Source organism: Emydura macquarii, unplaced genomic scaffold (genome assembly GCF_026122565.2).
Source record: "Emydura macquarii macquarii isolate MOO-44397 ecotype Brisbane River unplaced genomic scaffold, CSIRO-AGI_Emac_v2 contig_3287, whole genome shotgun sequence".
Classification (NCBI taxonomy): domain Eukaryota; kingdom Metazoa; phylum Chordata; order Testudines; family Chelidae; genus Emydura; species Emydura macquarii.
Genome location: NW_027133424.1, coordinates 3,310,457 through 3,337,684, shown reverse-complemented (window position 1 = coordinate 3,337,684; position 27,228 = coordinate 3,310,457). Strand labels below are relative to the sequence as shown.

Below are 27,228 nucleotides of genomic sequence, written 5' to 3'. Positions count from 1 at the left end.
AAATGGGTGCTGGGTGGAACCATTGCTAGTTGGTCGTGCATGTCTGTACGGAGGGATCACAACTTGGTGGACTGTGTCATGTAAAGAGAGATTAACGTTGCTCTTGGAGGCTTGTATGTGTGGATGTTTTATTTTTTAAAAATGTCAGCCATCTTTAAAAAACAGTCAGAAACAAAATGAAACATTTGGTTTCACCCAAAACAAACTTTTTATCCTCTTTTCGATCAGTCAAAAATTTCAAAAAATTTAATTTCCAACAGAAACAATTTAAAAAAAAAATTATTTTAGTTAGTAGCTAACTGAACAATCGTTATTTATACAGCTTTAGTTGTGACTCACATAAACTCCATTTATAGACATTTTTGTCATTTGTATCTTGGTTTGAAGACTATAGGTGTTTATGTGTTGCTTAGTATGACCGTGTGTTATTAATGGGGTGGATAACCTCGTAGTGACAAAGGCATGGATAACTCTAGTGAGGTTCACATCTGTAAAGAAAAAAGGTCATAACCTTCTAGCCAAGTGCAAGTAGCGAATGTGTGGTGTTGGCTGATGCTGCTCGTTAGCCATTCAGAAACAGCTGAGAATCCATCAGGCCCTCCAATCTGCCAGTTCTTCCTGTCGCTCCCTAAAACCTACAAGCACTATTCTAACACTATCCAGGTTGAGTCTCGCCAGCAAGCTGTCATGTAAACCCCAGTCTCTCAGGGTTTTGGCCGATGAATCTCAACTATAGCGTCTGGCAGGGAGAGGCTCCATGTATACACAGCCCATTTGTGTGTGCCTCATAAGTGACAGACTTGCTGTGTTTGTCGAAGAGGGAATCAGGAATCCATTCCCACCAGTCCTGCTCTGGTGCAGCAAGCAACAAAAAGTGCTGGAGGGAGCGATGTGTAGTGTTGAGATCTGGGGACTGATGGAGTCGGGATTCCTGGGTTCTGTCTCTGGCTCCCCCACAGCCCTGCTGAGATGTTTGGCAAGTCACATCACTTCTCACTGCCATATTCCTCTATCCGGTTATTAGGGATAATGACACTTACCTGCCTCACAGGGACGTTGAAACTTAATTAGTTATTGTCTGTGAGGTGCATTGAGAGTCCCTGATAGAAGATGAGGAGGAAAGTACTATAATTAGAAAAGAAGACACAAAAAAGCTTCCTGCTCAACTCTCCCTGTACAAACCCAAATATGTGGGACAGAGACTGAAATTGTATTAAAGTAACAGGAAGAAGCACCTTCCTCACAGAAGCTGCTTTGGTTTGGGGGAAAAGAGAACATCAGAGAAGACCTCTCCCAACCACCACACCATGTTGTGTCATGCTCCGTCATGGGCAGAAACATCCTCCACTGCTTTAGAAGCATGAGATCCCAGAGGAAAATTCTTTTCCTTCCCCAACAGACCATAGAGATCTCTGATAGGAACTGCACTGAAGGCAAAAGAAACTTCTCACACACAATCACCTCTCCTCATTTATCCATCTCTCTGTTGTTGCCGGATTGCTTTGGGGATACGCGTCTGTTATTTGATTGGACAGCATGGTCCTAAACCAAAGGCCACTGAAGTGAGTGCCAAGGCTCACTTTGACTTCAGTAGCCTTGAGCTTCTATTGTCCATCCCACTGTACATTCACAGCAGTGTAGAAATCACTTCTAATAATACTTTTCAATTGTTAAAATTGCAACTTAATTTTAAAGGCTGTTTTGATAGCAGTCTATGAGACTGCAGCCTGGGCAGAGTTTACAGCAGACTTATGGATGATTTACAGTGCCTTTGAAGGTTCTGTTTAGTTTGGTTAAGCCCACCAGTGTTTTCTGGGCCCTATAAAACATCCACAATAAAACAAAACGGTCAAGTTTTCAGAAATGTGAGGTTTTAATATTTTGCTTTGTTTGCAAAATTGGTCCAATTTCCTGAAAAACCTGCACTGTTTCGCAGCCATTGGAGCCATCTTTGAGCAGTTTCAGAAATTTCCAGATTTGAAATGTTATTTCGTTGATGAGTTTTGGTCTCAAGACCCAGGGGACCTTTCAAAGCATCACATGGCTGTTTGCAAAAATGGCCATTTTGCCAAAATGTCACAACGGATCATCTGTTTGGGCTGCAAAAGAGGCTGGGATACAAACACTGGTATTTTTTGAGATGCTGCATGGAGGGAAAAAATAATATTGGCTGCTTGATTTTCTTGCACAACCCTAATCCAAAATGTCTAAATGTCATGGGACTGCAAGAATGAGCTGGCAGGATAACCTGTACCCATCTGTTATAATCAACAAGAGAAAGAAAGATCTACTGCACACCAAGGTGAGAGCTGTGCTATCTACAGCATGTCCCCGCACAGTTACTGCTAGGGCAATATAGATTCCATGGCCATTACGGACAGCGACTTGTTCCTGAGAATCATGCCAAGCCATGGCATGGTATACAGTCTAGCCCCTAAGCAGCTTGTAACATGTAGATCATCTTTTTGTGGTGTGTTTGCATGACGGGGTCCTTGTCCATGACTGTGGCTGCGAAGTGCTGCCACAGAACGTGATATTGTTGTTCTTTGTATTATTGACACTCATGAAAAGAAAATCTGTGGACAAGGAAACTCTGTGAAACCATTTGGGAGGCAGCCAGGCCACTTCCCCTCCCTTGATGTGACTTCTCTTTGGGGTTTATGCCAGCCATTTTGAAGCACTGTTGTTGCTGGCATAGTTCGGATTGCACAGCGTAGGCTTGTCCCCCCCGTCCCCAGTACTGACAAGGGCTGTTCTGTGTCAGAACTGGCATGCAGCATAGTAAACGGTCTCCAAACATCTTTGCAGCATCGTTGCAACCCAGCATGCTGACACTGCGTCACTGGCTCATGAGCTTACAAAGTTGCATCACAACATGGCATGCAATTTGCTGACATAGCAATGGAGACTTCATGGTGCTGTGGCACATAAGTCAATACTGCAGGCTTCCTAGTTTTGTCACCCCAATTTTCCTCCTCTAGCTCTGTCTTTACCTGCCGTACTATGGTAGCTTGTAACATCTTTGTGGCATGGCTTATAAAGTGCCACACACACCTCTGGTGCTAGAGAAGTAAAAACAGGACAAACTCCTAGTGATTGTAAGCGTCTCGGGGCAGGGAATGCTTTTTTGTTCTGTTTTTACAGCACCTAGCACAGTGGGGTTCTGGTCCTGGAATAGGGCCCCTAGGTGCTACACCAGTGCATATAAGCAATAATAATAAGACTGACTTCCTTATGGTGGTTTGCAGAAAATAGCCAGATTCTCTTGTCGTTTCCCTTGTTAGTGTGAGACTGGAGACAAGAAAATGTCCTGAGAGAAAAGAGATCCTCCCCTCTCTTCCCCCTCCAAGGATGTTACACCCGAGAATGTTACTTTGGTTACACTGAATAAGAGCTCAGATGATCCAGTGGGAGGTAAAGACAGGGCTGGGGAAGGGGTGTGTGCTTTGGTGATAGGGGCACAGTTATGGAGCGGTTCAATCTTATGGAGAGAGAGGAGAGGGAGATTTACAATTGGTACCAGATGCACTCGGAAGCTAATGACCTGACAAGCGCTGTGCTCATAAAACAAATTCTTTAAAAAGGAAGCAAATGGAAATATAAGCTAGTGAAAGAATTTGTAGCAGCTGCCCTGAAACCATTTCTCACTTCATAAACAGGTCTGTGCAGGAAAAACAGCCTCTTTTTTTGGTTGTTTGTGGTCCTTTCCCTGGCCATTTTCCCCTCCTTCATCTGCCCCCAACCCTGAATGGGCTGTTCCACTTGGGTTTCCATGGCAACTTTGGCTAACAGGACTTGGCTGGAGTTGACAATGAGCTCTGTTCATTCTGCGCTTATATCCGCAGCATTTTTTGGTGACTTTGCTCAATGAGTATTTGTCTGTGGTGTCTGAGCGGGTTCCTTCCACATATTTGGTGCCTGCAGCCGTACCACCTGGTGCTAGCAGCCTGGGAGCTCTCACAAATTGAGCTGGCTTGGGCCGACTTGGGATTTGGATGGGAGATGTTTGGGGTGAGGAACCCCAACTGTTGCAGAAAGCGGTGTGGCTGATTCAATAGTGCTCTTTCCTCTGAGTGGCTTTCAGGGGTGCCATGCCTCCTGGAGGTACTTCCTTTTGGGGGACCCAGAAAACCGAATATCACTAAATATCCCGTGGCACTTTTTTGTCAGAATCGGAGCCCCAGTGTCTTGGCCAAATTCCATCCCAGGTAGTCATATTCCGCATATTTCATTTCCCTCTGCAATTTTAAATGGATCTAGCGTTCCCCTTCATTTACTCAATTGCTGTGCAGTGTTGCTGTGATTGGTGACGGAGTAGGGGTGTTTTATCCAAGTGGTGGCTGCGTTTCCTTGGTGGGAGAAGCGAGCCCTCTCCGGTCCTTACCTACATGACAGGGAGGTAGAGAGCCTTAATTAATGTTTATGCAGTGCCTTGAGATCCCTAGAGGAGAGGTGCCAGGGAGGGCAGTTCTTTTTGTTGTTGTTTCCTGGAAATGGGGGACAGTGTGAATGGCAAATCATACTTTGGAAGCTGCCCCACTCTCTCTCCCTGATAACTTTGAGTATCTTTTGTATGACGTGTGGTGTGATTATTTTTGTTTGTGGTACAGTAGCACCTTGAGCTGAGAGATCAGGGCCCCATAGTGGTAGGTGCTATACAGACGCACGGTGAGAGAGGGTCCCTGCCCTGAAGAGCTTAGAATCAAAATAGACAGGACAGGATGGCTGGAGGACAGGTTAAGAGACAGAGAGAACACAACTTGCCAGAGAACACACAGGGAGTCAACAGAGCCAGGAGTTGAACCCTGAGCACTAGGCCAGCACCTTAATCACAAAGCCATCCTTCCTCCTATGGGCTGTTTACTATAATAAGCAAACTAAATTCCTCACTGCATGCATGGTGGTGCTAAAGGGTAGAAAGGGCACCTCCTGTGGAGGGTAGGTGAAGCCCAAATCCTTGACCCACAGTTACGCCATATTCAGTTTTTAGCACGTTCCCGTTTTTAATGCTGCCACGTGGCAATTTCCGGTCAGCGGCACTGAATCACAGCAGAGGTGGCTCTGTGGGCAGTGAAAAAGGACAGGAGAGGACCTAGAGGGGAAACGACAGGCTGAGAGGAATGAGTGGGAGTTTCTGAGGCCCTGTCTACGCTACAGGGGCTGTAGTGGCATAGAGCTATGCTGCTCTAAACCTGTAGTGTAGACACAGATTACAGCTACAGAAGGGGTTTTCCTGTCACCGTAGGAACACCGCCTCCCCACATGATGACCGAAGCGTTCTTCCATCAACCTAGCTGTGTCTACACTAGAGGATAGGTTGGCATAGCTATGGCACTCAGAGCCGAGGACCCCTAAGCACCGGAGCTAAGTCGACCTGTGTTGTAAATGTAGACCTGGCCTGAGCTTTCACACAGTGTTCAATCCATGATGTGTTTCGCCTCGGTGCCTACGTGCCCTGTATGCAAACCCTATGCCTGAGGGCTTTGCTGCCGCAGCTTTTGCCAGAGCTGGATACGTAGGTATTGGTATGTGCAGGTCTGTGTGAGTGGAGTGTTTTTGTTGGGTGTGTGCCCCCATACAAGTGACTCTAGGGGAGGAAGGCTTGTCCAGGGGTCATGGGACTTGAGAGACCCCTATCTGTTTGTGTGTCTGAATGTGATGGGATGCTTTTATTCAATTCACAAGCCTTTAGTAGCACGACAAGCTAATCAAGAGTTGTCAAAGACCCTGTCTATACTTACCTCTGAGATTCAGCGGCAGTCGACGGGAGTTATGCAAGCTACGCAAAAAAATTGTGTAACTCCTGTCGACGTCTCTACTTCTCTTCTGCGTGCCGTCTTCACTGCATTGCGCCCATCGACGCAGCACTATGCCACTTGTGAAGGTGGTCTTAGTACCTCAATTTCTGGATCGACTGAGCAGGTCTTCACTGACCGCTCAGTCGATCCAGAGAAATCAATCTGATGGCAGCGACTTTGCCACTGTCAATGTAGCTGTAGCCAAAGTGTATGCAAAACTCAAACCATCCTCCCACGATACAGGTAGGTGTGAGAGAGCATGGGCGTGACAGTGACTGGGTGTGGCTGCCAGCGGATGAGACTGTGGGTGAATGCGGATGAGTGCTGTGTCGCTCAGAGATAGGGGTGAGAGTATGTGTGAGACAGGTTTTTGGGGGAGGAGACTGTGAGTTCGGATGAATACTGTGCTGTTTTAACTTGTGTAGCTAAATGGTCAGCGATTCCCCTTGGGATTTCCTTGGATGCCTGGTAACCTAGCCCCTGGCCCCCATTTCCATCTCACTTCTGGGAACCAAAGCTTGGAGGGCAGCCGTGAGCTGACCATTAACACGTGGCTTGGAGCGTGCAGGCTTGCATTTAAAGGTGAGAAGCATCAGCATTTGAGGAAACCCAAAAGCTCCAGGGAAATACCTTGTGGGGGCTGCGTGCCATGGAGCAGCTCACTGCTCCACTTATGGGTTCTGTTGTGATTCTTTTGAACAGGCTCCTTGAAATCCGTAAGGTCCCCTCTAGGCCCCTGGTTTGTATTTCTCCACTCAACTGTCACAGCTTTTAGTGACTTAGAGTTCCCAGGGGGCTCCCATCTTCTGGGGCAAGGCCCAATTAAGGATGTGCGGAGTAGATCCCAGAACAACATCATTTGATGCCTGGATCCTGTGAGAAGCTGAGCACCTGCAGGGCCCATGGAAGTTTAGGGCGCTCAGCGCCTCTCAGGATGTGCCCTTAGTTGTTGTTTCTAATGAAGAGCTTAAGGGGGGAAAATGGTCCAAACCCTCAACTGGCATAAATTCAGCACTGAAGTCAGTGGCGCTTCACTGATTGCCAACAGCTGAGGATGTAGGTTTTTTTTTGCCATTTTTACCTTTTGCACTCAAAGCCTGATCTTGCTAGACTCTTATGTGTTTGTACAGCTCCATAATGTCATGGAACTGTGGTTTTGGAAAACATGCCTGCTTGGGCCCTGATCCTGTGATTGGAGTCACGTGGACAGACCCTGGTGCCTACGCAGAGTCTCGTTAACTAAAACGCTGATCCCTAGCTTTGCAAGGGTCTGCCTGTTATTATTCACACTGCAGTGGCATGTACATGCCAAAACTGAGAGCGTAGGTTCCCTGGCTGTCAGTTTACTGCTCTGTCCACTAGACAACACTGCCTTTTGCCCAAGCGTAGGACTGGGGCCTTTACTAGTGTGTGGAAGTTTGTGTGTTTGTGTACTGGGAGCAGGTGGGGACTAAACCGAGGCAGAGCCAGCGGGGGGGAGGGGACAGGGGGAATATGCTGGGATACAGAAACCCTTGGGCAGAAGAACACTTCCCCTGTCCCCAGAGCAAATCTTTGCAAGTGCATGCCTAGATAGGAAGCTGTTGGATAGGGGGTTGTTGGAGCCCCCTCACTCGATCTTTCCACTGGTTCTGCCACTTCTGCAGATTAATTAATAGACAGGACTAGACTGCAGGGAAACTCCCTGTGTTAACCATCTGCCATGCAGCGTTTTTCTTAGGGAATCAAAGGCAACCGTGTAGGACGAGCTGAGCTTTGCAGCCTGCCAATGCAAGAGAACCGAAAATCCAACTGCAGTGTTGTCTGCACTGACCCATCCTGGGCTGAACATGGGAGTGCTGGATGTCACCTGCGACACCTGTCCTGAGCGGGGTGCTGGCCAGTCCCGGGTGGGGTGCTGTTGCACGAGGAATTCCCGTGTGATGCCGCAAGGGAGGAGCTCCTCCCCCTGCAGAAGCACTGGGAATCCTCCCGAACAAGGCGAGCTGCTTTTTGATTCTCTTCTCCCACCTTTGTCTCCCCGACAGCTGCACCCGCCGGGACTGCGGGGAGCAAGGCAGTTGTATGCCCTTGTTGCTTGACCATGCCATGGTGAACTGCACATCCGGTGGCCCAGGACACATGAAGTGCGCCATCACCTGTGAGAAGGGATTTGTCCTCCACTCCAGCAGCGGGAAGGGTCTGAGCCCTAGGCAGGTGAGTTGGTAGCGAGTTTAGGTGGAAATAACAAGGAAACCTACCTGAGTGACTGCTAGCTAAGACAGGCTTGAACCCACCTGTGCTGGTGCCCCTCAGTCCTGCCCCACAGTACCCCCTGCTATATTTTACCCATCCATATTTACAGGACCACCACCCTCAGCAATACCAGTGCACTTCAGTCCTGATCTGTGGCAGCCCTGTGGTTCCAGGCCTGGGCACCTCACAGCTCTGCTAATCCACCTCGGTCCTGACCCGGGCCAAATATTGCCCTGGGTGTCTGGGGCCTGTTCGGTGCAGGGGCTGCCGGCCAAGCGGAGCTGAAAGATACTATTGTGAAGTGAAGAACTATCCCCCAGGCTGGGAGCTGCCCTTGTGAAGATACTCCTGGGGCGGTGGGGGGAATAGTTTCCCTGGGAACCCCTTCTCTGAATTCTAAATACAGGAATACATTCAATGGGGGGCCACATCTGTCATGAGGCGGATCCTAAAAATCCCCAGGATCACCCCTCGATTTGATTTCTTGTGGGATGAAGAAGAGAGGTGTCTCCGAAATACTTCCCCCCCACCCCAGCACTCCCCCGGCATTTTTGTGGCTGTGGGGCAGAGGCGAGTCAGAAGGGAAGAGAGCAGCCATCATAACTCTGCTGCTCCCCCTGTAGGCTGCCTGTCCTCCTGCAAGTTCTGCCACCCTTGGAGAGCTGATTAATGGGTGCATGTGTCTTGTGGGGGAAGGAGGGCTGTTTTAAATTTCCTCCTCCTCCTCCTCCTCCTCTCGGCAGCCTCCTCAGTCCAACTCCTTCCCCTTGTGTCCACACTGCAGCTCTCTTGTGGGTAATCCCAGGAGCTGCTAGAACTTGGGGGCCTGTATCGCCAAAGTGTTAGGCTGCTATAGCTCCATTCAGTGGAACTGGGCTGAGATAGCCCAGCCGGAAGCCCTACTCTTTGACTTCAGGCGAACAGGAGCAGTAGCACTGGAGTAATGCAATGAATAATGTTTCAAGGCTTCGAGGTTTTCATCTCACAGCTTCAGTATTTCCTTAGGATCCCCTTTCCTATCTGTGGCACTTATATGCCCCCCATTACTATAGTATCTGAGCTCCTGACAATCTTTCATCTATTTAGCCACACAGCATACCCAGGAGATGTGGGAGTGCGGTTATCTCCATTTTACAGAGGGCTAGAGAGACTAATGCCTGGTCTACATTAGAAAATTAGTTTGGTTTCATTACATTGGTCAGGGCTTTGAAAACTCCTTACTCCTCTGTGGCGTAGTTAAACCAACCTAAGTCCTTGTGTAGGCAGCACTAGCTACTGCTTCTTGGGGAGGTGGATTACCTACACCAGTGGTTCTCAACCTAATTACCATTGTGGGCTGCATGTTCAGCTTTCTGTGTGTTATGTGGGCCGCATCCACACAATATATACGCTACCTGCAGGGCCCTGAGGACGTCACATGGGCCTCAGCTGTGTACTGATTGGGCTGCAAGCAGCCCACGGGTTGAGAACCACAGACCTACGCTGATGGGAGAATCCCTCCTATCGGAGTAGGTAGTGTCTACATCAAAGGGCTACATATGAACGGCCATACTGGGTCAGACCAATGGTCCATCGAACCCAGTATCCTGTCTTCTGACAGTGACCAATGCCAGGTGCTTCAGAGGGAATGAACAGAAGAGGGAATCATCAAGTGATCCATCCCATCGGCCATTTCCAGCCACTGGCAAACAGCAATCCCTGCCTATCCTGCTAATAGCCATTGATGGACCTATCCTCCATGAACTTATCTCGTTCTTTTTTGAGTCCCGTTATAGTCTTGGCCTTCACAATATCCTTTGGCAAGGAGTTCCACAGATTGACTGTGCATTGTGTGAAGAAATACTTCCATTTGTTTGTTTTAAACCTGCTACCTATTAATTTCATTTGGTGACCCCTAGTTCTTGTCTTATGAGAAAGAGTAAATAACACTTCCTTATTTACTTTCTCCATACCAGTCATGATTTTATAGACCTCGATCATATCCCCCCTTAGTCGTCTCTTTTCCAATCTGAAAAGTCTCTGTCTTATTAATCTCTCCTCATATGGAAGCTTTTCCATAACCCTAATCATTTTAGTTGCCCTTTTCTGTACCTTTTCCAATTCTAATATATCTTTTTTGAGATGGGGCGACTAGATCTGCACACAGTATTCAAGTTGTGGGTGTACCATGGATTTATAAAGAGGCAGTATGATATTTTTTGTCTTATTATCTATCACTTTCCTAATGATTCCTAACATTCTGGTAGTTCTCTTGGCTGCCGCTACACAATGAGTGGATGTTTTCAGAAAACTATCCACAGTAACTCCAAGATCTCTTTCTTGAGTGGTGACAGTTAATTTAGACCCAATCATTTTACATGTATAGTTGAGATTATATTTTCCAATGTGCATTACATTGCATTTATCAGCATTGAATTTCATTTGCCGTTTTGTTGCCCAGTCACCCAGTTTTGTGAAATCCCTTTGTAACTCTTCACAGTCTGCTTTGACCTTCACTATCTTGAGTAGATTTGTATCATATGCAGATTTTGCCACCTCACTATTTACCCCTTTTTCCAGATCATTTATGAACATGTTGAACAACACTGGTCCCAGTGCAGACCCCTGGGGGACCACCACTATTACCTCTCTCCTTTCTGAAAACTGACCATTTATTCCTACCCTTTGTTTCCTCTCTTTTAACCAGTTACTGACTCAGGAGAGGACCTTCCCCTCTTATCCCATGACCGGTTACTTTGCTTAAGAGCAGCTGTGCTGCGGTAGCATTTTAGTGTAGACATCCCCTAAGTATTTTGACCAAGGCCCAATAAAGAGTCTATAGCAAAGGAGGGATTTGAATGCTGGTCCCTTGAGGCCCTGACTAACCCCTGGGCCATCTACCTAGCACCCTAACCCTTGGGCCATCTTCTTCCTTCTGCCCGTGTTGACTGGCTCAGTATGACCAGGTACAACACAACTCCAGTATTTCACTGGGGTTGGCCACCTGTATCTCTAACAGCTACATCACAGCAGCCTCCACCAATCTAGCACTGAGCACACATTCCACTGGGGCATGTCTGTTCTCTAGCCAGCACATGCCACTGCAGTAGCCAAAGGAAGCTCCCATTCCCCAGTCCCACTAACAGGTAAAGGAACACAGCCATGCTCGTGAAGAGAAGGTCATGTTCAGAGGTGACGAGTGTCACTGTTTCACAGACCAGTGCTCTCTCAGCTCTGTATGGTTCCTGGGAGGAACCCCCTTCAGCGTGTTAGCCCTCCATGAGGTTACACTCTTGGGGTTAAACCCCTTACTCCACCACTTCCTGGGACCGCAGCTCTGAGCTCTCAGCATGTCTCTTGCCATGAGCTCCCTCAGTATGTCCACTCAAACTGGACCTCTGGTGGGGAGGTTTGCACACCCAGAGAAGGAAGCAGTGCACCCCCGACCTGTTGAGTCTCTCACATGGCGTTGTAAAACAGAAGGGTTTGTTAGATGTCTGGAACCCATCCGAGGAAGTCCCTGAGTTAGCATAGAAAGCGGGAAGCTACAGCCAAGTCCGTCTGAGCCTGTCCAGAGCTCAGGGCTCTCTCTCTCAGCCCCCCGGTCCCTTAGTGTCCCTGCTTCCAGCAGCCTGCACTTCACTAACTCAATCTGCTCCTACTCAGGCCTTTGTTCCTCTTCCTGATCAGACAGCATCACCTGACCGACCACCTTAGCTCTTTATTCTCCAACTTGTCCAAACTGGATGGCTTCCTCCCGAGGGAGATGGGGGAAGCTGGCAGTCCACAGTCATTAGTTGCTAGACAACCAGATGTCTGGGTCATTGGCTTCTGGGCATGGGCCCAGGCAGCTAGGCAGTAGTTACTGCTGGAACTCTGTGTCTCTGCAAAGAGCAAACACCCTTTCCCCACCCTCCTGGCTAAACATGCAGCACATAGGGGAAACTGAGGCACACATACTACCCCTATAAAAGATCAAGAAAATTCCCCGCTTCATTACAATGAGCAAATCAGACATGAGCACGTGGGCATGAGGGAGTCTGTCTGCGTGGAAGTGTTTCAAAATTGGTGTCATTTGCACAAGGAGGGGCTGGAAAAGAATACACAAAGGTGTACATTAAAAGGAGTGGTTGAGGGGAGCTACTTGAATGTATACCTTCCTCTGCCTTCCTTCTTAGCTGCTTTCCTTCCAGCAGTCCTGTTATCCAGCAAGTGACACCTCCATGCTCTCTCTTAGGGCTTGCCTGCACAGGGACATGTAGGAAAGTGAATTCAAATTAAGTGAAGATGTGAATTTGAAGGGGATTAGTTCAACCACATTAAATCCCTGTGTGAACACCCTCATTCAGATTTAAAGTGGCCTCAGTTCACTTTAGTTTAAGTTTCTTCAAAGTAAATTAAACCCAATTAAAGTCACTTTAATTCTGATTAACAGTGTGCACACAGGGATTTAGTGAGGTTTAACTAATCCACTTCACATTCACACCTTTACTTAATTCATATTATTTTTCCTGGATGTCCCCATGTAGACAAGTCCTCATTCTCAAGGTCCTCTCTGATGGAACTCCATTCAAGTCAGTGGAAGTACATCAGGGATGAATTCAACCCGGCTGTACTCCCTCTTACCCATGCCTCAGCTCACTTCTGAATTTATCCCAGCCACTTGTGGGACTGTCCTAGGCCACTCCCTCCTGCTTGCCCAGCATGCAGCCAACCCCTTGGATAGCAACATGCTGCTCTGTGTACCTCAGAGGGCCAGTCCAGAGGAATGAATTAAGTTGCCACATACTGTATTTGCAAATGTAATCTGTGAGACAAGCATATTATCAGGGAAGGAAATTAACAACAAGCAGAAGTGACGGCTGTGGCTCTGAGCGAAGGGCTGGAGAGTACTCTGGGTGAGTACCATAGGAACAGATTAAATGATCCCATTACAGTTCCGGAGGGAGTGGCTAGAATGACAGGCGTCTCCAGAGCATTGTCACTGCTAAAGGCTAAGGTAATGGCACGTGTATGGAGCAGAAAAAAGTAGGTTAAGAGGGATGCATTTGAAGGTACATGGATGAGGAGCTAGGTAATAGGATATGGAGCCTTTCTTCCTCTGTAGGTCACTGGTTCTAGTACAGTCCACATCAATGTCTCACAAGTCTATGTAAATTGAGTTTGGCCTAGTTCCTCGCAGGCAAAGGTCTGTGTCACAAGCCCCCACTATTGCTGGCCCCCTTGTTAGCTGGGAGACCAAGGACTGAAGGTCCTGGATATTGAGTTGCCCTAGAAGTGATCCTTGCAGGTCCAGGTAGTGTCCCTTTGGTAGGGCACTGGGCACAGTCCATACTTTATTTGGTGTACACATAAATACGGACTGCTGGACGGGCATCTGTCAGGCTGGCTTGTCTCTCCAGTGCTAGACAAGAGAGCACAGAATGAAGTGAGGTGAAAATAGATGGGGGTATAAGGAGAGTTCAGGGGACTTTTTCCTGTGGCTGAAAGCAGTTCATGTCTGGAAGGGGCACTACAACTGTGAATGTGTTTCCCAAGGGCACTTAGTAGTGGTTAGATAGGCACTGAGAAGAGAGACCTATTAGAGTGCGAAGATTAATCAGGCAGATGGATGAGGCTAGATGGGTTGCTTGGCCCCCTTCTCTCCAAAAATGCTGTAAATCATACGGCCTTCCAGCTAATCCCTGTGTGGGCCACGGCAGATGGGATCGGACGGCGGGTCCCGTAACACACACTGCACCGTTCTCAGGGGAAATGTTCTTTTTGCCTCTGAAATGAAACCACACAACATAAATCTGCCTGGTGGGAGTTCTCAACCTTTGGCAGTCAGATAAGAAGTATATGGGCAGAGTTGGACTTGAGGCTGTGACACAGTAGATGGGATGTTACAGGTGGCCGTACCAAGGTTTGCAGTGGCACTAGAACTGATTTCTAACTCACAAGAGGTCAGGGGTAGCCGTGGGGTCTCCATTATTGTGTGAGCCTTTGGTGGGATGGTGACACTTTGTGAATGCTTCTGTTGTGATTTCCCGTGCAGCTGGGCAGACAAGTGTCACTGCCTTATATTGTTCCACGTAAGCCTTGTCTACACTGCAGAAAAAATGGTACTTCATGTTGCCAGGGTTATGGTTATTGCTAACGCAGCTCACTACATCCACACATTTTTAGAGGGTAACCCGTGTTGGCCTGTACACACCATGCCACGCAACTGTATTTATCTCAGTGCATTCCGGGAAAATCCAAGCAGCTATCCCATCCAGCCTCTTCCCACTTGCTGGTGCAAGGGGCAAAGGATTATAGGTGGTTTTACATTGGTGCAGTGCATTTTCAGATGCCCTTTGACATAGTGTCTATTTACACTATAGAAACAACAGTGTTTAAAAAGTGACTCCATCTTGCATTGTGGACATACTGAGCCACAATTTAACCATGCCTCTGAACTGGGCTATATACGTAAGGGCCGCTTTGTTCTGCAGATATTCAGTGAGTTTGCAGCCAGGTTGTAACATGGCTGACTTGCACGCAGAACATGGATATACCACATTTTGAACCTGATCATGATCAGGACTCTCACGTGATTGACTGGTCGTAACCAGAGTCTCAGATGATTCTTCTGTTATGTAAAGGGGATTTCTTAACTATGTTTATTAATCTGGTTATCCTCAGGGGTCTGTGAGCCTATACACAATAAAAAAATAAGCTTGGGGGACCCAGTTCCAATACGGCTGTCCTCTGATATGGTTAAAATAAGGCTCAGTTTTGCAGTGTCGAAAAGACAAAGCCACACTTCCTAACATACTATAGCCTTGCTTAGGAGCCATGTGCTAACCATGTATTTGGTGGAGTCAGCCCCGTCACTAACTGATGGCAAACATCTCTAATGTGGACGGCCCGTACAATACCGCAAAGGCACCACTGTGCAGTGTGGGGCCACACATGCGTTGTGCTCCAGTGATGGCAACGATGGCACATGTCTTGTGTACGACAAGGGATGGTTTGAGCCTGGGTTCCCAGGGGAGGGAGGAAGGCAACAACACTACTGTTCTTTGCAACCCAGGCCAGCCTTTTTGCCACTGCGGTAACTTTTAGGCTACATCTACACTGCACAGCAGTGGCGGCACTGTATGAGTAGCTACACGAAAAGCGAGCTGCATCCATGCTGCAGTGTGTAGCTACACACATCAGCGAAAGGCTGTAGTAGGTAGGAGGCAGATGGGAAAGGCTCCAGCTCTGGCGAGCTGCTGGAATCTTTCCCTGCAGCAGGGCAAGGTTTCAGCAACTGGGAGGCAGAGGGACACTAGACTGCTAAAAATAGGAGTGTACGCGGGTGCGTAGAGCTGTGTAGGGTACATACCCATAAGGTCCAGGCTTCTGTTTACTCGCCTAAGCTATGATTCACTGTCTACACTGTTCTTTATAGCTGTGCTGGGAGAGGATGCAGTGTATGTACGCTACATGTCTTCATAAGGTTGGTGCCATGTAGACCTATCTTTAGCCTACAACTCATTCATAAAAATAAGAAGCGGCTATGTTTTCTTCTTAGAAAGAGTTTCCGGTGACATGCAACGCTGGATGGTGGGACAGATCTGTGACCTGCAACCCCGTGGACTGCGGCGTTCCTGACCAATCACTTGTGTATTACGCTGAGTTCTCCTGCCCCATGGGAACCACGTTCCTAGAGCGCTGCTCTTTCGCCTGCATCAAGCCAGCTAAACTTCAAGGTATGGGATTGTCTGCTGAGGGGTGGAACCGCCCTCGTGATGCCGCATGCATCCATCCTTGTCTCATTCAGAGTTGAGCGTTGCTTCTTTGTCCCTACCAGTGTTGTTCTAACTGTGCCAGCCAAGCAGGCTTTAGGTATTATGAGGCCTCCTGGGATGATGTGCTTCTTCTGTCCCCCTCCCTCCCAATACTCATGGCAACCCCTCTGGCCAATTCCTGATTGCCACCTCCAGCCCTGGGAATGCCCCCTTCCCTTTTGCTTGTGCAGTTCCTGCAGGATCTGTTAGCTCCTTTTACATAGATCTAGGGAGGTGGGTATGGAGCAGAAGTTCAGCTGGTCAAATCGGGATCGGACAAGGGCTCTGCTGGGGACAGTCGGACAGGACTGCAGATGGGGAAATCAAAGAATGGCACAATGGCTGATGGGCATGTGCACATATGTGGCACTGGACTCCTGGAAGACATGGCCTTCTGTAGCCAGAGAGGCCACTACGGGAGCCCAGTCCCCAGGAGTATATGGCATTATGACTCCGTACGTTGCTTCCTGCCCACCACCTCCATCAATCCCTAATCTGTGGTTTTAAACCAAGTTAAGAAAAAAGAGCTACTATTACTGTCTCTATAGGACAGGGATGGGTGGGATTTGGGGGTAATTGTCCTGACAGTTCCAAGTGCCGGGGCTTTGTCTGAGTTTCCACAAGCTTTTATTCACTCTAGCATCACCTACAATAAATCATTTTAATGGGTGCCCTATTTACTGAGACTTTTATAGCTGAAATATAGGAAAATTGTTCATCTTTTTATTGAAGGAACAAACCACTATAAATTAATCTGATTTTCCTGATGGTGAGCACGCCTGCAGATCCCAGCATGAACTGATCAGTACAGCGTGTGCGAATGCTTGTAGTCAACGGGCCAAATTTTGACCTACACAATACTTTTGCCTTCTGTGGGGCTGCTCAGCTGAGGGCAGGGTTGAATTTCCTAGGATGAAATGCCTGTGTATGTTAAGCTAAGTCTGTTAAGTCTAGTGGATAAAATCAGAGGATCCCGTCAACTTCACTAAGCACTGGAGCAAGCCCTTAGATTGGAAGCTGTTGGGACAGAGCTGTACCAGCTTCATGTTCTCACGGAAGCGCCTTGCATCCTGGTGGGCATTTGATTGATGATGATAAATTCTAATAATAGATTATATGATCTGTGTGGTATCAGTCCTGGGCCCTACCATGCAGGAGATCCAGATTAAGGAGAAACCTTATGACGAGCTCCTTGGAACCCAGGTCCTCTGGGAACACCAGCACACACTGGAGGGGCCGCCAGCACAGCATGGACGCTGAGCAAACAGTTGTGGGAATGCCATGCCAGGCAGAACAGACTTCTGCTCACTTCTCTGTGCTGGGTGGCCTCTGTTTTGGTCGGCACAGAAACCAGATAGGAGGGTGTAGAAATGTGGTGTTAGACGGTGCTATATCTCCCATCACTTTTCTGACTGTTCCTATCTGTTTATCTTAGAAGTTTCTGAGGTACCCATTGCTGTGATAGTCAAACACTGACAGAGCCCCTAAGGAGAACTGTAGCATTTCTTCTTTCTTCTTTTTTCTTCTTCATAATGTTTATTATTATGTATTGGTTGCATAGCATTTCGGGGCCCCAGTTAGGGATCATGGCCCCATTGCAGTAGGCACTGTAACAAAATGATGGCCCCATCCTAAAGAGCTGCCCATTTAAGAAAAGGTTCAACAGGTGAATACAACAAACAGACGGGAAAGCATGAGGAAACAAAGATGATTGCAACTGGTGTGATAAACCAGCCATCTAGCTATCGTTGAGTTTTCCACAGGCATCACGGCAGAGAAGGGTTTTAAGGAGCGATGTGAAGAAATTTGAAGAGCGTTCAAATTCCTTTTCAGAGAGATTTCTCTCCTCCCCTAGGAGTTGTGACTTCCCACTGTGCTCAAATATGTCAGTTTCAGTAAGGTCCTGATCTAGTGTCTGGTGAAGTTAATGAGTTTATTTCCATTTATGTCATTGGCAGTGGCATCATACTGTATAAGAGCAGATCTTGCTGGTTTCCCTGCCCCTAGGGTTGTGTCCACTTCAGGTAGTCCTGATAGAATTCTCCTGTATTCTGAGAATGCTCCGCTTCTCTCTCATGGAGTCAGGAATGAGTCAATGGCTGACCTGCCTTGAGGACGGGCTATGGTCACTCCCTGAAGCGTACTGCAAGCTGGAATGTGATGCACCCCACGTGATCGCCAACGCCAAGTTGCTGGTCCCTCGTTGCCTGCAAGGGAACCATGATGTGGGTTCTGTCTGCCGCTATAAATGTAAACCTGGATACCACGTGGCAGAAAGCATGGAGAGCAAACCCAGAAAGTAAGTCTGAATCTCTTCTGTGTCAGCAACTTTTCCCATGCTCCTTTAATCCTCTCTGTGTCCTTCATCTCTTCTGCTGCTTATCATAGTAGAGTCACTGAGGGCAGAGAGATATTTGCACACTGGCTTCACAAATGTCTGACTTGGTTGCCTCTGTGTGCACAATTCACCACCTTTTTCTAGTGTTCACACATACATCACTGCATAAGAAATTAAGTTTACCTGTTTGTTGGTAAACTGATGGGAACAAGGTGTAAATCTCCAGTGTCCTTGCGTGCGCACATTAATGGCAGTCATACCATCCAGTCTTACAGCCCAAGCAGGGTTGTATTGGCCCTATACTCACACAAGAGACCTCAAAGAAAAACCAAAGTTCTCCAAGAAGTGCTACGGGTGATTCCACAGAGGGTGCTCGTCTCACTTTTCTCTTAGTCATGTGCTCAACTATAAGTATGCGAATTGTCTCAGTAACTTCAGTTGGGCTATTCACTTGCTTAAAGTTAAACACTGGTGTGAGTGTTGCAGAATAAGGGCTTTAACCATTAATTAGCTAGTACACTATGCTGCTGGAGCTGCTGTCTTTGAAATGAGTGATAAAACCTAGGTCTTGACTCTTTGTGATCATGAAAGAACTTGTGGTGATTTTCTGTGTGGATGGAGATGTTAACCTTCGTGTCCTGGCAAAATTTCAATCAGGTAATTACATTTCAGTTCAAAAAGGCATTCTCTGCTGCTGGAGAAGGTGCTGGTGAGACAGGGGCACTGATATCTGTACTAAGCCAATACCCTCCCGTGGTGCTATAGGGTGCCACAGTGTCTTTTTAGGTGAGACCAACTGAGGCCCAGCCGGTTCTGGGCATTAGAGATTCCAAGCCAGTGTTTGTGTACTCCGCAGGGTCTCGGCCCAATTCTAGATCAGTTAATTACCTTCTGATTATTTAATCTCCCCCTTTCAGTTTGAATTGGACGCAGCTTCCTTCTTTCCTGGCTCTCCTTAGCTGTGGTATAGTGCTGCAGCCTGCTGCGCAATCGTTGTCACAGCTTCCCCTCCCCTGTAATGGACAAAGTGATTACTGCACACATCTTTGTCAAGTGCTGTGAGGGTTCCTGGGAATGTGAGAAGCCAGATGGGACAGTCATTACACAACGCTGCATAGACCAGTTGATATGCACATAGGGTTAAGACAACGTTGTAAATCAAGACTTTTTCAGCAAAGAAAATGGCGTAAATCAGAGTGAATTTCAGGGTTATATTATGAGTACTTATTTGCATTGCTGTAGAAGCCCAAGTCCTGGCCCGGGACCTCACTGTGCTAGGCGCTGTACAAACCCAGAAGAGAAAGATGGTCCCTTATTAACATTTGTGTTAACAAATACAGTGAGGGCCTGATCCAAAGCCAGGTGAGCCAAGTGGGAATCTTTCCTGGATGAGTAACTGCGGGCATATTTTTAAATCTTGCTTTACACATTTTTACTTAACAGTTTATTGATTAGCTAATCACACTTATAAACTATCCGGAGTTGTATCCCCCAATCCCACCAGAGACGGGCAGAGCATACTGCCCTGCAGCTCCACCTCCTACTCCCTGGAGGACTTGGGGTAAAATGCTCTTAAGGTGACTTAAGAACCCACCTTCCCTCAACAGTTCAGCTTGTGCAAATAGATGCACTTTAGGTGGTGTATTTCTGCAGCGATGCTTTTGTTAAATACTTTCTAATCCATTTTTCGCCCTGCTAGTTAAACGGATTATGACTATGACAGTAACACCTAAGACCGCAGTGAGGATGAGAGTCCCTGTGGTGCTAGGCACTGTATGGACACCTATTAAGAAATGGCCCCTACCCCAAAGAGGGGATCATGCCAGTAGACTTAAGATGGAGGAAGGAACCATCATTACCCTCCTTTTGCCTGTGGGAAAGTCAGGTGGAGAGAGGAAGCACTAAGTTTTTAAAGGCATTTTGGTGCCTAGGCACTTTTGAAAATCTTCCAGGCACCTATCTGCCTCTTTAGGTGCCTAAATACCTTTAAAAATCTGGCCTGAAATGACTTAGGCAAGGTCACAGAGGGAGTCTGTGGCAGAGCTAGGAAGTGATCTCAGATCTACTCTGTCCCAGTCCAGTCGCTTTACCACAAGGCCATCTTGTATTTTCCTCTCCTTTCCCCCCAGTCCTTCCAAAACTGGTGCAAGGCCCCTAGTGCTCATGTCAGACTCTCCAACCTACGTTGTTTGAGGAAAATAAGGCTGTCTATGTCCAGCTTGCACATTACTGTCTGTATGTGCGGATGCTGCCTCTCCCCCAGCCCCATTCACCTGAATGTCACTGCTTTGTCATTCCCTTCGATTGAACACTCTGTGGCTGGCATTCCAGCTGGGCTGGAATTCCCTCCACTTTGTTTGGTTTTAATTGATTTTTACCACTGGGAATGCAATTACACAAAAATTTGTTTTTAAATATGTACACAAATTCTTCCTCCTAATCTCCTGAGTAGATGCCCTCTAATTCCCTAATGAACACCGCTATGGCTGATTACATAGAGGTGAAATGTAATTAGGTCATAATGATTGGATTGCTACCTGCAGCGCATGGGGGATCTAGGTTGGGGTGTCAATGCTTATTCTGAATTTCCTAACTTTTTTGCTGGTTTCTGCTCTAATAAGGAAGATCTGAGAGATCCAATGACCTTAATTTAAGGACATTTCTCATTTCCTTGGTGGAGGGGTGGGATGTGTAAGGTAAGTCTTTGTCTAATAGAAAAGGTTATTCAAGAGTTGCTCCCAGGGGATAGAAGCCCCTTAGAGATCTTTATTGACAAAGAATCCCTTATGTGATTTTAGCTGTATAATTAAAGGTCTATGCAATGATTGCTACCATTTGATTTCAAGGGACCCTGGAATGGTGTGACTGAGGATTTTGAGGGGGAAAGTTAGAAGCATCTTTAGCTTTGCCTGCAACTCGGGAAAGCTAAAGATGTCTCACTGTCGGCAACACAGGTGCAACTGATGAGCTGGGGAGCTCTCGCATAGACACACCTCCAGCTGCCAGCCCTGTTCCCCCCCCCACTGCAGCTGCACGGAAGTAGTCACTGAGGAGACTGCCTCCTTGGTGATCTCCCGTCTCCCTGGCTGCAGCAGGGAAACAGCACGTGGCCTGTAGCTCGGGCACTCCACCTTGGTCCCTAGGCAGTGGCTCCCTTCTGCAGTTAGGGGGATGGGAGATCCATGCTCCCCGCCCTCTGGCTTCAGCAGGGACCCCAGCTAGGCAGAGCACTTTGCTGTGCTCCCTTCTGCAGCCAGAGAGAGTGGAGCCATGGGCCCCTTTGAAAGCCCCTGCGGGCCATTTTTGGTCCCTGGCCACATGTTAGGAACCACTGGTTTAGCCATACCACTGTTAGCAACAGTGGGGAAATTTGTAGGAAATGGCCTTCATGTGGAGAAGGCCTTTTTTTGGGGTGGGGGAAGGGACTCCTTGGAGAGCACTGAATTGAAGACTGATGGCCAGAGGGGCCTGGGCTTGGTGCGGGAGGGGGGTAATATCTCTTGAAATTGTGATGGTTGGATGGGGAGATGGGTCTCATTGTATCTCATCTGGATGAGCTCCACTTGGAAAGGCTCATAATCTGGTTGGGTCACCCTTGAAAATGGTTTCTTTGGGCCAGCCAGCTCGCCTCAATGATGGCATTACTTACACATGAGCCCCCGAAGGCCCTCGCTGCTTGGAGGAGGACAGGATGATTCCTAAATGAACACACGCTTCCCGAGGCACCACTATTACTGCTGGCCAATGGCTACGGGAAGCCTCCTCCTCGCTGCCAAAGCCTGCCATGGGGCTGGGAAACCCTCCAGGCTCAGAGACTATCAGATCCACGGGCAAGAAGCCTCTGCTGGATTCACCCTGTGCCTGGAGAACTTTATCCCGGGGCCCAGCAGTGGCGTCCCAGCCCATCTCAACAGCCGCCATGACAGGCAGAGTGGAACGGTGGATTCTCAGCTAACTGAGCCCTGTAGCATTTGGGACTTTGTAAATTAGAGTAAACAACCTGGAGGAGAATGGGCAGTGAGTGCAGAGCCCGGCACACTAGGGCTATATGCTCACATCAGTCTGTCTCGCTTAGGTGGCGGACGGCCCCCTCCTGCACCAGCCATAGCTACCAGTGTCATGTCTTGCCTTTGTTGTCATGGGTAAGTGTACGATGTTGCCCCCAGCGATTGGGTCAACAGAGAAGATAAGAGGCCTACCGTTGTTGCCAGCTGTGGGGGTTTCCCTGTAGTTCCAGGGGAGATGGCCTGCATTTTTTGGAGTGGAAGGGGCAAAATCCTGTGTGATTTCTGAGATGATTGTTTCCTCTGCTGCATAGGAATTTGTTCCACTGTCTGGTTTCAAGGACAGCATGAAGGAAGGTATATTCACTAGGGGTGGGATTTTCAAAGCTGCCTAGGGGAATAAAACTAATGGAAATCGGACTTCCAAATGCTCTAGGTGCCTTTCACAGCCTCAGCCTACATTCCTTTCAGCCCTAGCCCGTCTCCAGTCTCTGTTGCTTCCTTCCACTGCAGGAGTTGACCCTGAAACCATCACCTCACTCTCCGGTATAGTAGATATAAGATGCTGGAACAGCTGAGCAGCAGATGGGTGGGAGAGCATTTGAGGCCAGAGCCACCCAGCACCAGCCAAAGAATGATTTGCATCTCACCCCTTGACTAAATTCAACACAGCCCAGACTGCCCAGGAAATCCAGCCTGTAATGAACTGCACCCCTTCATGGGGACATCTGATCCCTCCAGCTCTTTGTGTTGTCCAAATACTACAGGAGACTGAAGTAGACCATGAAAGGGGAAGAAAGGTGGATGCGGGGAAAATGAAATGGAAAGAGTGAGCAGGATAGGGCTGGAAGCACTTCAGAAAGGCCACAGTGGGCAAATGAAGACAGAGTAGTCCAGGAGCCGTCTGAGTGCACCAGGGCACAGGGCCATCTTACATTAGTTGGGTATGGGCATGGGCTTTAGCTCTTTAAGCCATAGATTTATCATCCCAGATAAAATACAAATGTGCTGCCATGAAGCAGGGGAAAGAAAACATAGGTTGACAAAGGGACTCCCATGTATTTACATCTCTAAGAGCACCGATAAAGATTTACACCCCATTAGTGTGGGGCTGGGTTGTTGGTTTTTTGTCCTTCGACCATTACATGACGGAAGGGAGAGAGGCAGAAATCTAGTGACCCAGCTCTTCTGTCTTTTAATTTACCAATAAACAACACCCCCCCCCCCCTTTTCAACTTGGAATCCTTGAATCTCCTGCCATTGGCAGATAATGTGAGCCTTAGGCTGATTTATTGCAGTCCCTCTTGGCATCCATGCAGTGGATCCTCTGCTCCAAGTCCTGGCCACTCTAATGCGCATTTGGGTGCTAGCCAAGCTCCCTGCTGCATGGTTCGTGGAGCTTTAGAGACCAACATTCATGCCTGCACATCAAACGCAGCTCCTGCAGGCCTCCTAAGTCCTCCCTGCGGCTGTCACCTTCTGCCCATTAAACATCTGCTTGAAACACTTGATTTTTTAATTTTATTTTCCTTGGGCTCCTGGCTCCTCTGCTAATCCTAAGTAAATGTCGCTCTCCAAGATCAAAAGGAGTCAAGGTATTTGTATGGCGCAGCGAAGTTTAGGGCTGCAGGTTTTAAAAGGCTTTCCCTCTGCCCCTCCCTCCCAGCACCTCTCTGTAAATGGGCTGCTTAGCATTGCAGTGTCCGCAGCGTAGCTGCCACCTTCTACCTCAGGGTCAGGTAAGGACAATCCTATTTGGAAGTAGCCTGAAATGGGAAATTTGGGTGGGCACCCGAAGATGTGAGTTATTGATTAGTATTTGTAGGATGTGCCTTTTTTCCCATCGTACAGCGTGTGTGGTGGGGCTGGAGGGGGAGGAGTTGGTGAGAGAGCCTCTTGTGCCAAACTCTTTTGTATCCCTGGAATATTCCACTGCTCATGAAGAAAGTCAGCATGCTCCGTGATAAGCCCCTGCTTTAGTAAGCCAGGGCAGATGTAGTTCAAATCCATCAAGGAGAAAGCTGCAGTGTTTACAACACACTCCATTCCTTCCCATGGCTACTTCTGACAAAGCATGATTTTTCCCGTGCGGCTTGGACAGGCTGGCAGGCAGCCGTAGGCCCCGATGTGTTTATTCCAGCACCACATCAAACCGAGAAGATAAGTGAAGGCTAAGGAGCTCGCTTACTACACAGGGCACCTGTGCAAATCACACATTTCTTAGCGATGTTGCAGGCTCCCAGCCCTTTTGATACTAAGGGCTTGTCTACATGGCGAGTTATTGTGCAGCAAGCTGGAGCACTGCAGATTCGCACCTTGAGCTGCTGAGCAGAAACTCACCGTGTAGACAAGCCCTCAGGCGCTCTTCTTACAGAGTTACCCTGTTTCTGCAGCAAAGCCCTTGGATGTATTTTTGAAGAGCAACAGTGACATGCAGTGGCTGGATCGGTTACTCCTAGGTGACTGTTTGGGGAATGCATGCAGGTGGCTGTCTAAGCCGAAAGGGATGCTTCTTTTTTCAAGGGCGTTACTGAATGATTGAGGCCCACTTTATACTGGGGTTTTTTGTTTGTTTTTTGTTGTTGTTTTCATGCATCAGTTCAGCTATATTAGTATAGTAACACCAGTGTAGGCTCCCAGTGCAGGTGTGGTGTGTCACATGAGGTTTTGCTGATCCCAAAGCTCTTGATAACTTTACTCTTTGCAAGGTTGTGGCAAGAAATAAATCAATGGGGACACTGCTGTCCGGCCAACAGATAGGTCAGGGATCAGCAACCTATGGCACACATGCCAAATGTGGCACATGAGATGATTTTGAGTGGCACGCATCGTGGCACTGGGTCCACGTCACGTGGGGGGAGGGGCGGGTGCAGGAGGGGGGAGCAGCACTGCTTGGGCCAGGTCATGTGGGAGAGGGGCGGGGGAAGGGGCAGGGCCGAGAGGGGGTAATGCCCATCACGTGGTTCTGCTTGGAGCTGGGAGCGGCTCCTGGCCAGAGTGCTGGGACCACAGCACGTGGGAGAGGGGCAGGGGGAAGACTTGGCATGCCATTTCTCAAAGGTTGTCGACCTCTGAGATAGGTGATGAAAGCAGGCAAATGAAAGTGCTTTCACGCAAAGCTGCTTCTTTATTCCAGCATTTACACACATCCGCAGCAGGTTAGTAGAGCACTCCAGATTCTTATTTACTCAGGGTCTTGAAAAGGTCTTGAGTGGATAACTAGAATTCCCAGTGGCCAGCGTTTTGTCAGCAGGTGAACTTGAGAGATGTTCAATTGTCCAAGTGTTCAAGTGTCCATCGGGTTCAGATTTCTTCCCCTTTTTATACCCAATTTGTTAGTATTACAAATTAGCTTGTTCATAAAACAAAAACTGCTTGGCAGTTTTTGTTTTAAGCGGGGAGATTTCCAGCCTGTCAAGCTGGGAATTTTCCATCATTTAACCAGCTGTATAGCAGTAGTTAACTATTGCCAGACTTTCCATCTTGCAAAACCGCATGCTTCAGAAAAACAACTCAAGTGAGGAGGGCAGAAGGTCATGTTTACTCCTTGTGGTCACTTGCTTCCCCCTCCCCTCCTGGTCTGTTAGTTGTGCTAAGGTTTCAGGAAGGCCTCCTTTTAGCTGCTTTCAGCAGTAAGCATAACAATTGGTATTCCAGCTGCAGGCAGTGGTTTAAGCATGTTACTGGATTCTGGGCTCTCAAAAATCAGCCCCTACAGGGTGCACCTGTGTAAGAGGGGGTTTGTACTGCTGTGATGTACCTCAGTAGATTGCCAGGCTAATTCGCACCAGGCTCTATGTGCAACTACCATGATGTAGCTACACTGGGGCAAATGTTCCTGCGCTAGATGAACCCCCAAACACAGATTTTCACCTTCCTTTTAGCATCTTGCTTTTGCAGTCTTATAGTCCTGAAGTTTTAAAGGATGTTGCCAGGTAATTAATAACCAAGATTTAGGCTTAGTGCAAGCAGAGAATCAAAGCAATTCCAGCAGAAGCTAATGTTAATAAGCTCGCCTTCGAAAGGTAACAAATGCAATTTCAGTGGAAATAGCTTGAAACAAAAAATTAATCTAGTGATGGACTCAAGCCACAAAAGTTCAGCTCCAGATCTCCCATTAGTTTGTGTGGTTTCAGAACCATACTGTTGATTCAGGACTACCTCTGATAGAAGTATTTCCCTGCATTCTTTGAAGCTCAGATATTTGCATTGTAGTAGTGGATGAGTTGGTGAATTCCCAGTCTGCTACTGACTTCATGCAATTCACTTCACCTCTTGGGGCCTGTTTCCCCTCCCACCCTTTGGCTTGTCTGTTGAGATTGCGAGCTCTCTAGTGCAGGAGCTCTCTGACTATCTGTTTGTACTGTGCCTAGCACGTTAGAACCCTCTTCTCCGGTGGATGCCTCTAGGCCCTACAGAAACACAAATGAGAGTACTGAAAGTGCAAGGGAGTAGAAACTGAATCTATGACTGTCAAACTGAGTGAAATGCAAAAAGGAAACAAAATTGCATAAATCGTGGAGAGACAAGGTGGGTTTGGACAGGCGTGCGGGGGGAAACAGAAGAGCTCTGTGTAAGCTCGAACGCTTGCCTTTCTCAGCTACAGAAGTTGGTCCAATAAAAGATATCACCTCCCCCACCTTGTCTCTCTAATATCTTGGGACAGACACGGCTAAATCAGCACTGCATAAATCATAGAGAGACATTTGTGAATTTTTTCAGTTCCAATAATGGATTTGTTTAAAATGCTCACCCTCACAGTGTCTCTGAAATAATAATAGCCTTATCTCATAAGGTTTATTTATACTACAATCCATATTAGCTCCCTCGTGAGACACTGCTGCCTGCTGAAACGCTATAGTAAAAACTAAACAGATTAAATTGTAGCTGAAAGATCACGTCACAAGAAGCATTATACATGAGGCATGCAGAATGGACCAAACTGACTCTCCTCTTCCTCTTTTGCCAATACAAAACCTCCCATTGCCTTTTTCCAGTGCAACCTGATGCCATTTGGTCACACTGCGCTGGCGAGGGTAGCCAAATAGGAATGCACCCTGCTGAAATAGCTATGT

At 47.8% G+C, this 27,228-nt stretch overlaps 1 protein-coding gene across 1 annotated transcript in view; it reads left to right on the top strand.

The window, feature by feature from the left end:
• The window catches only part of PAPPA2 (pappalysin 2), a 165,108-nt gene that overhangs the window by 92,851 nt on the left and 45,029 nt on the right, over positions 1-27,228 (top strand). The window contains exons 14-16 of the mRNA XM_067532408.1: positions 7,826-7,994; positions 15,556-15,733; positions 17,897-18,110. Coding sequence (XP_067388509.1) covers positions 7,826-7,994; positions 15,556-15,733; positions 17,897-18,110 — 561 coding nt within the window. The remainder of the gene's footprint in view (positions 1-7,825; positions 7,995-15,555; positions 15,734-17,896; positions 18,111-27,228) is intronic.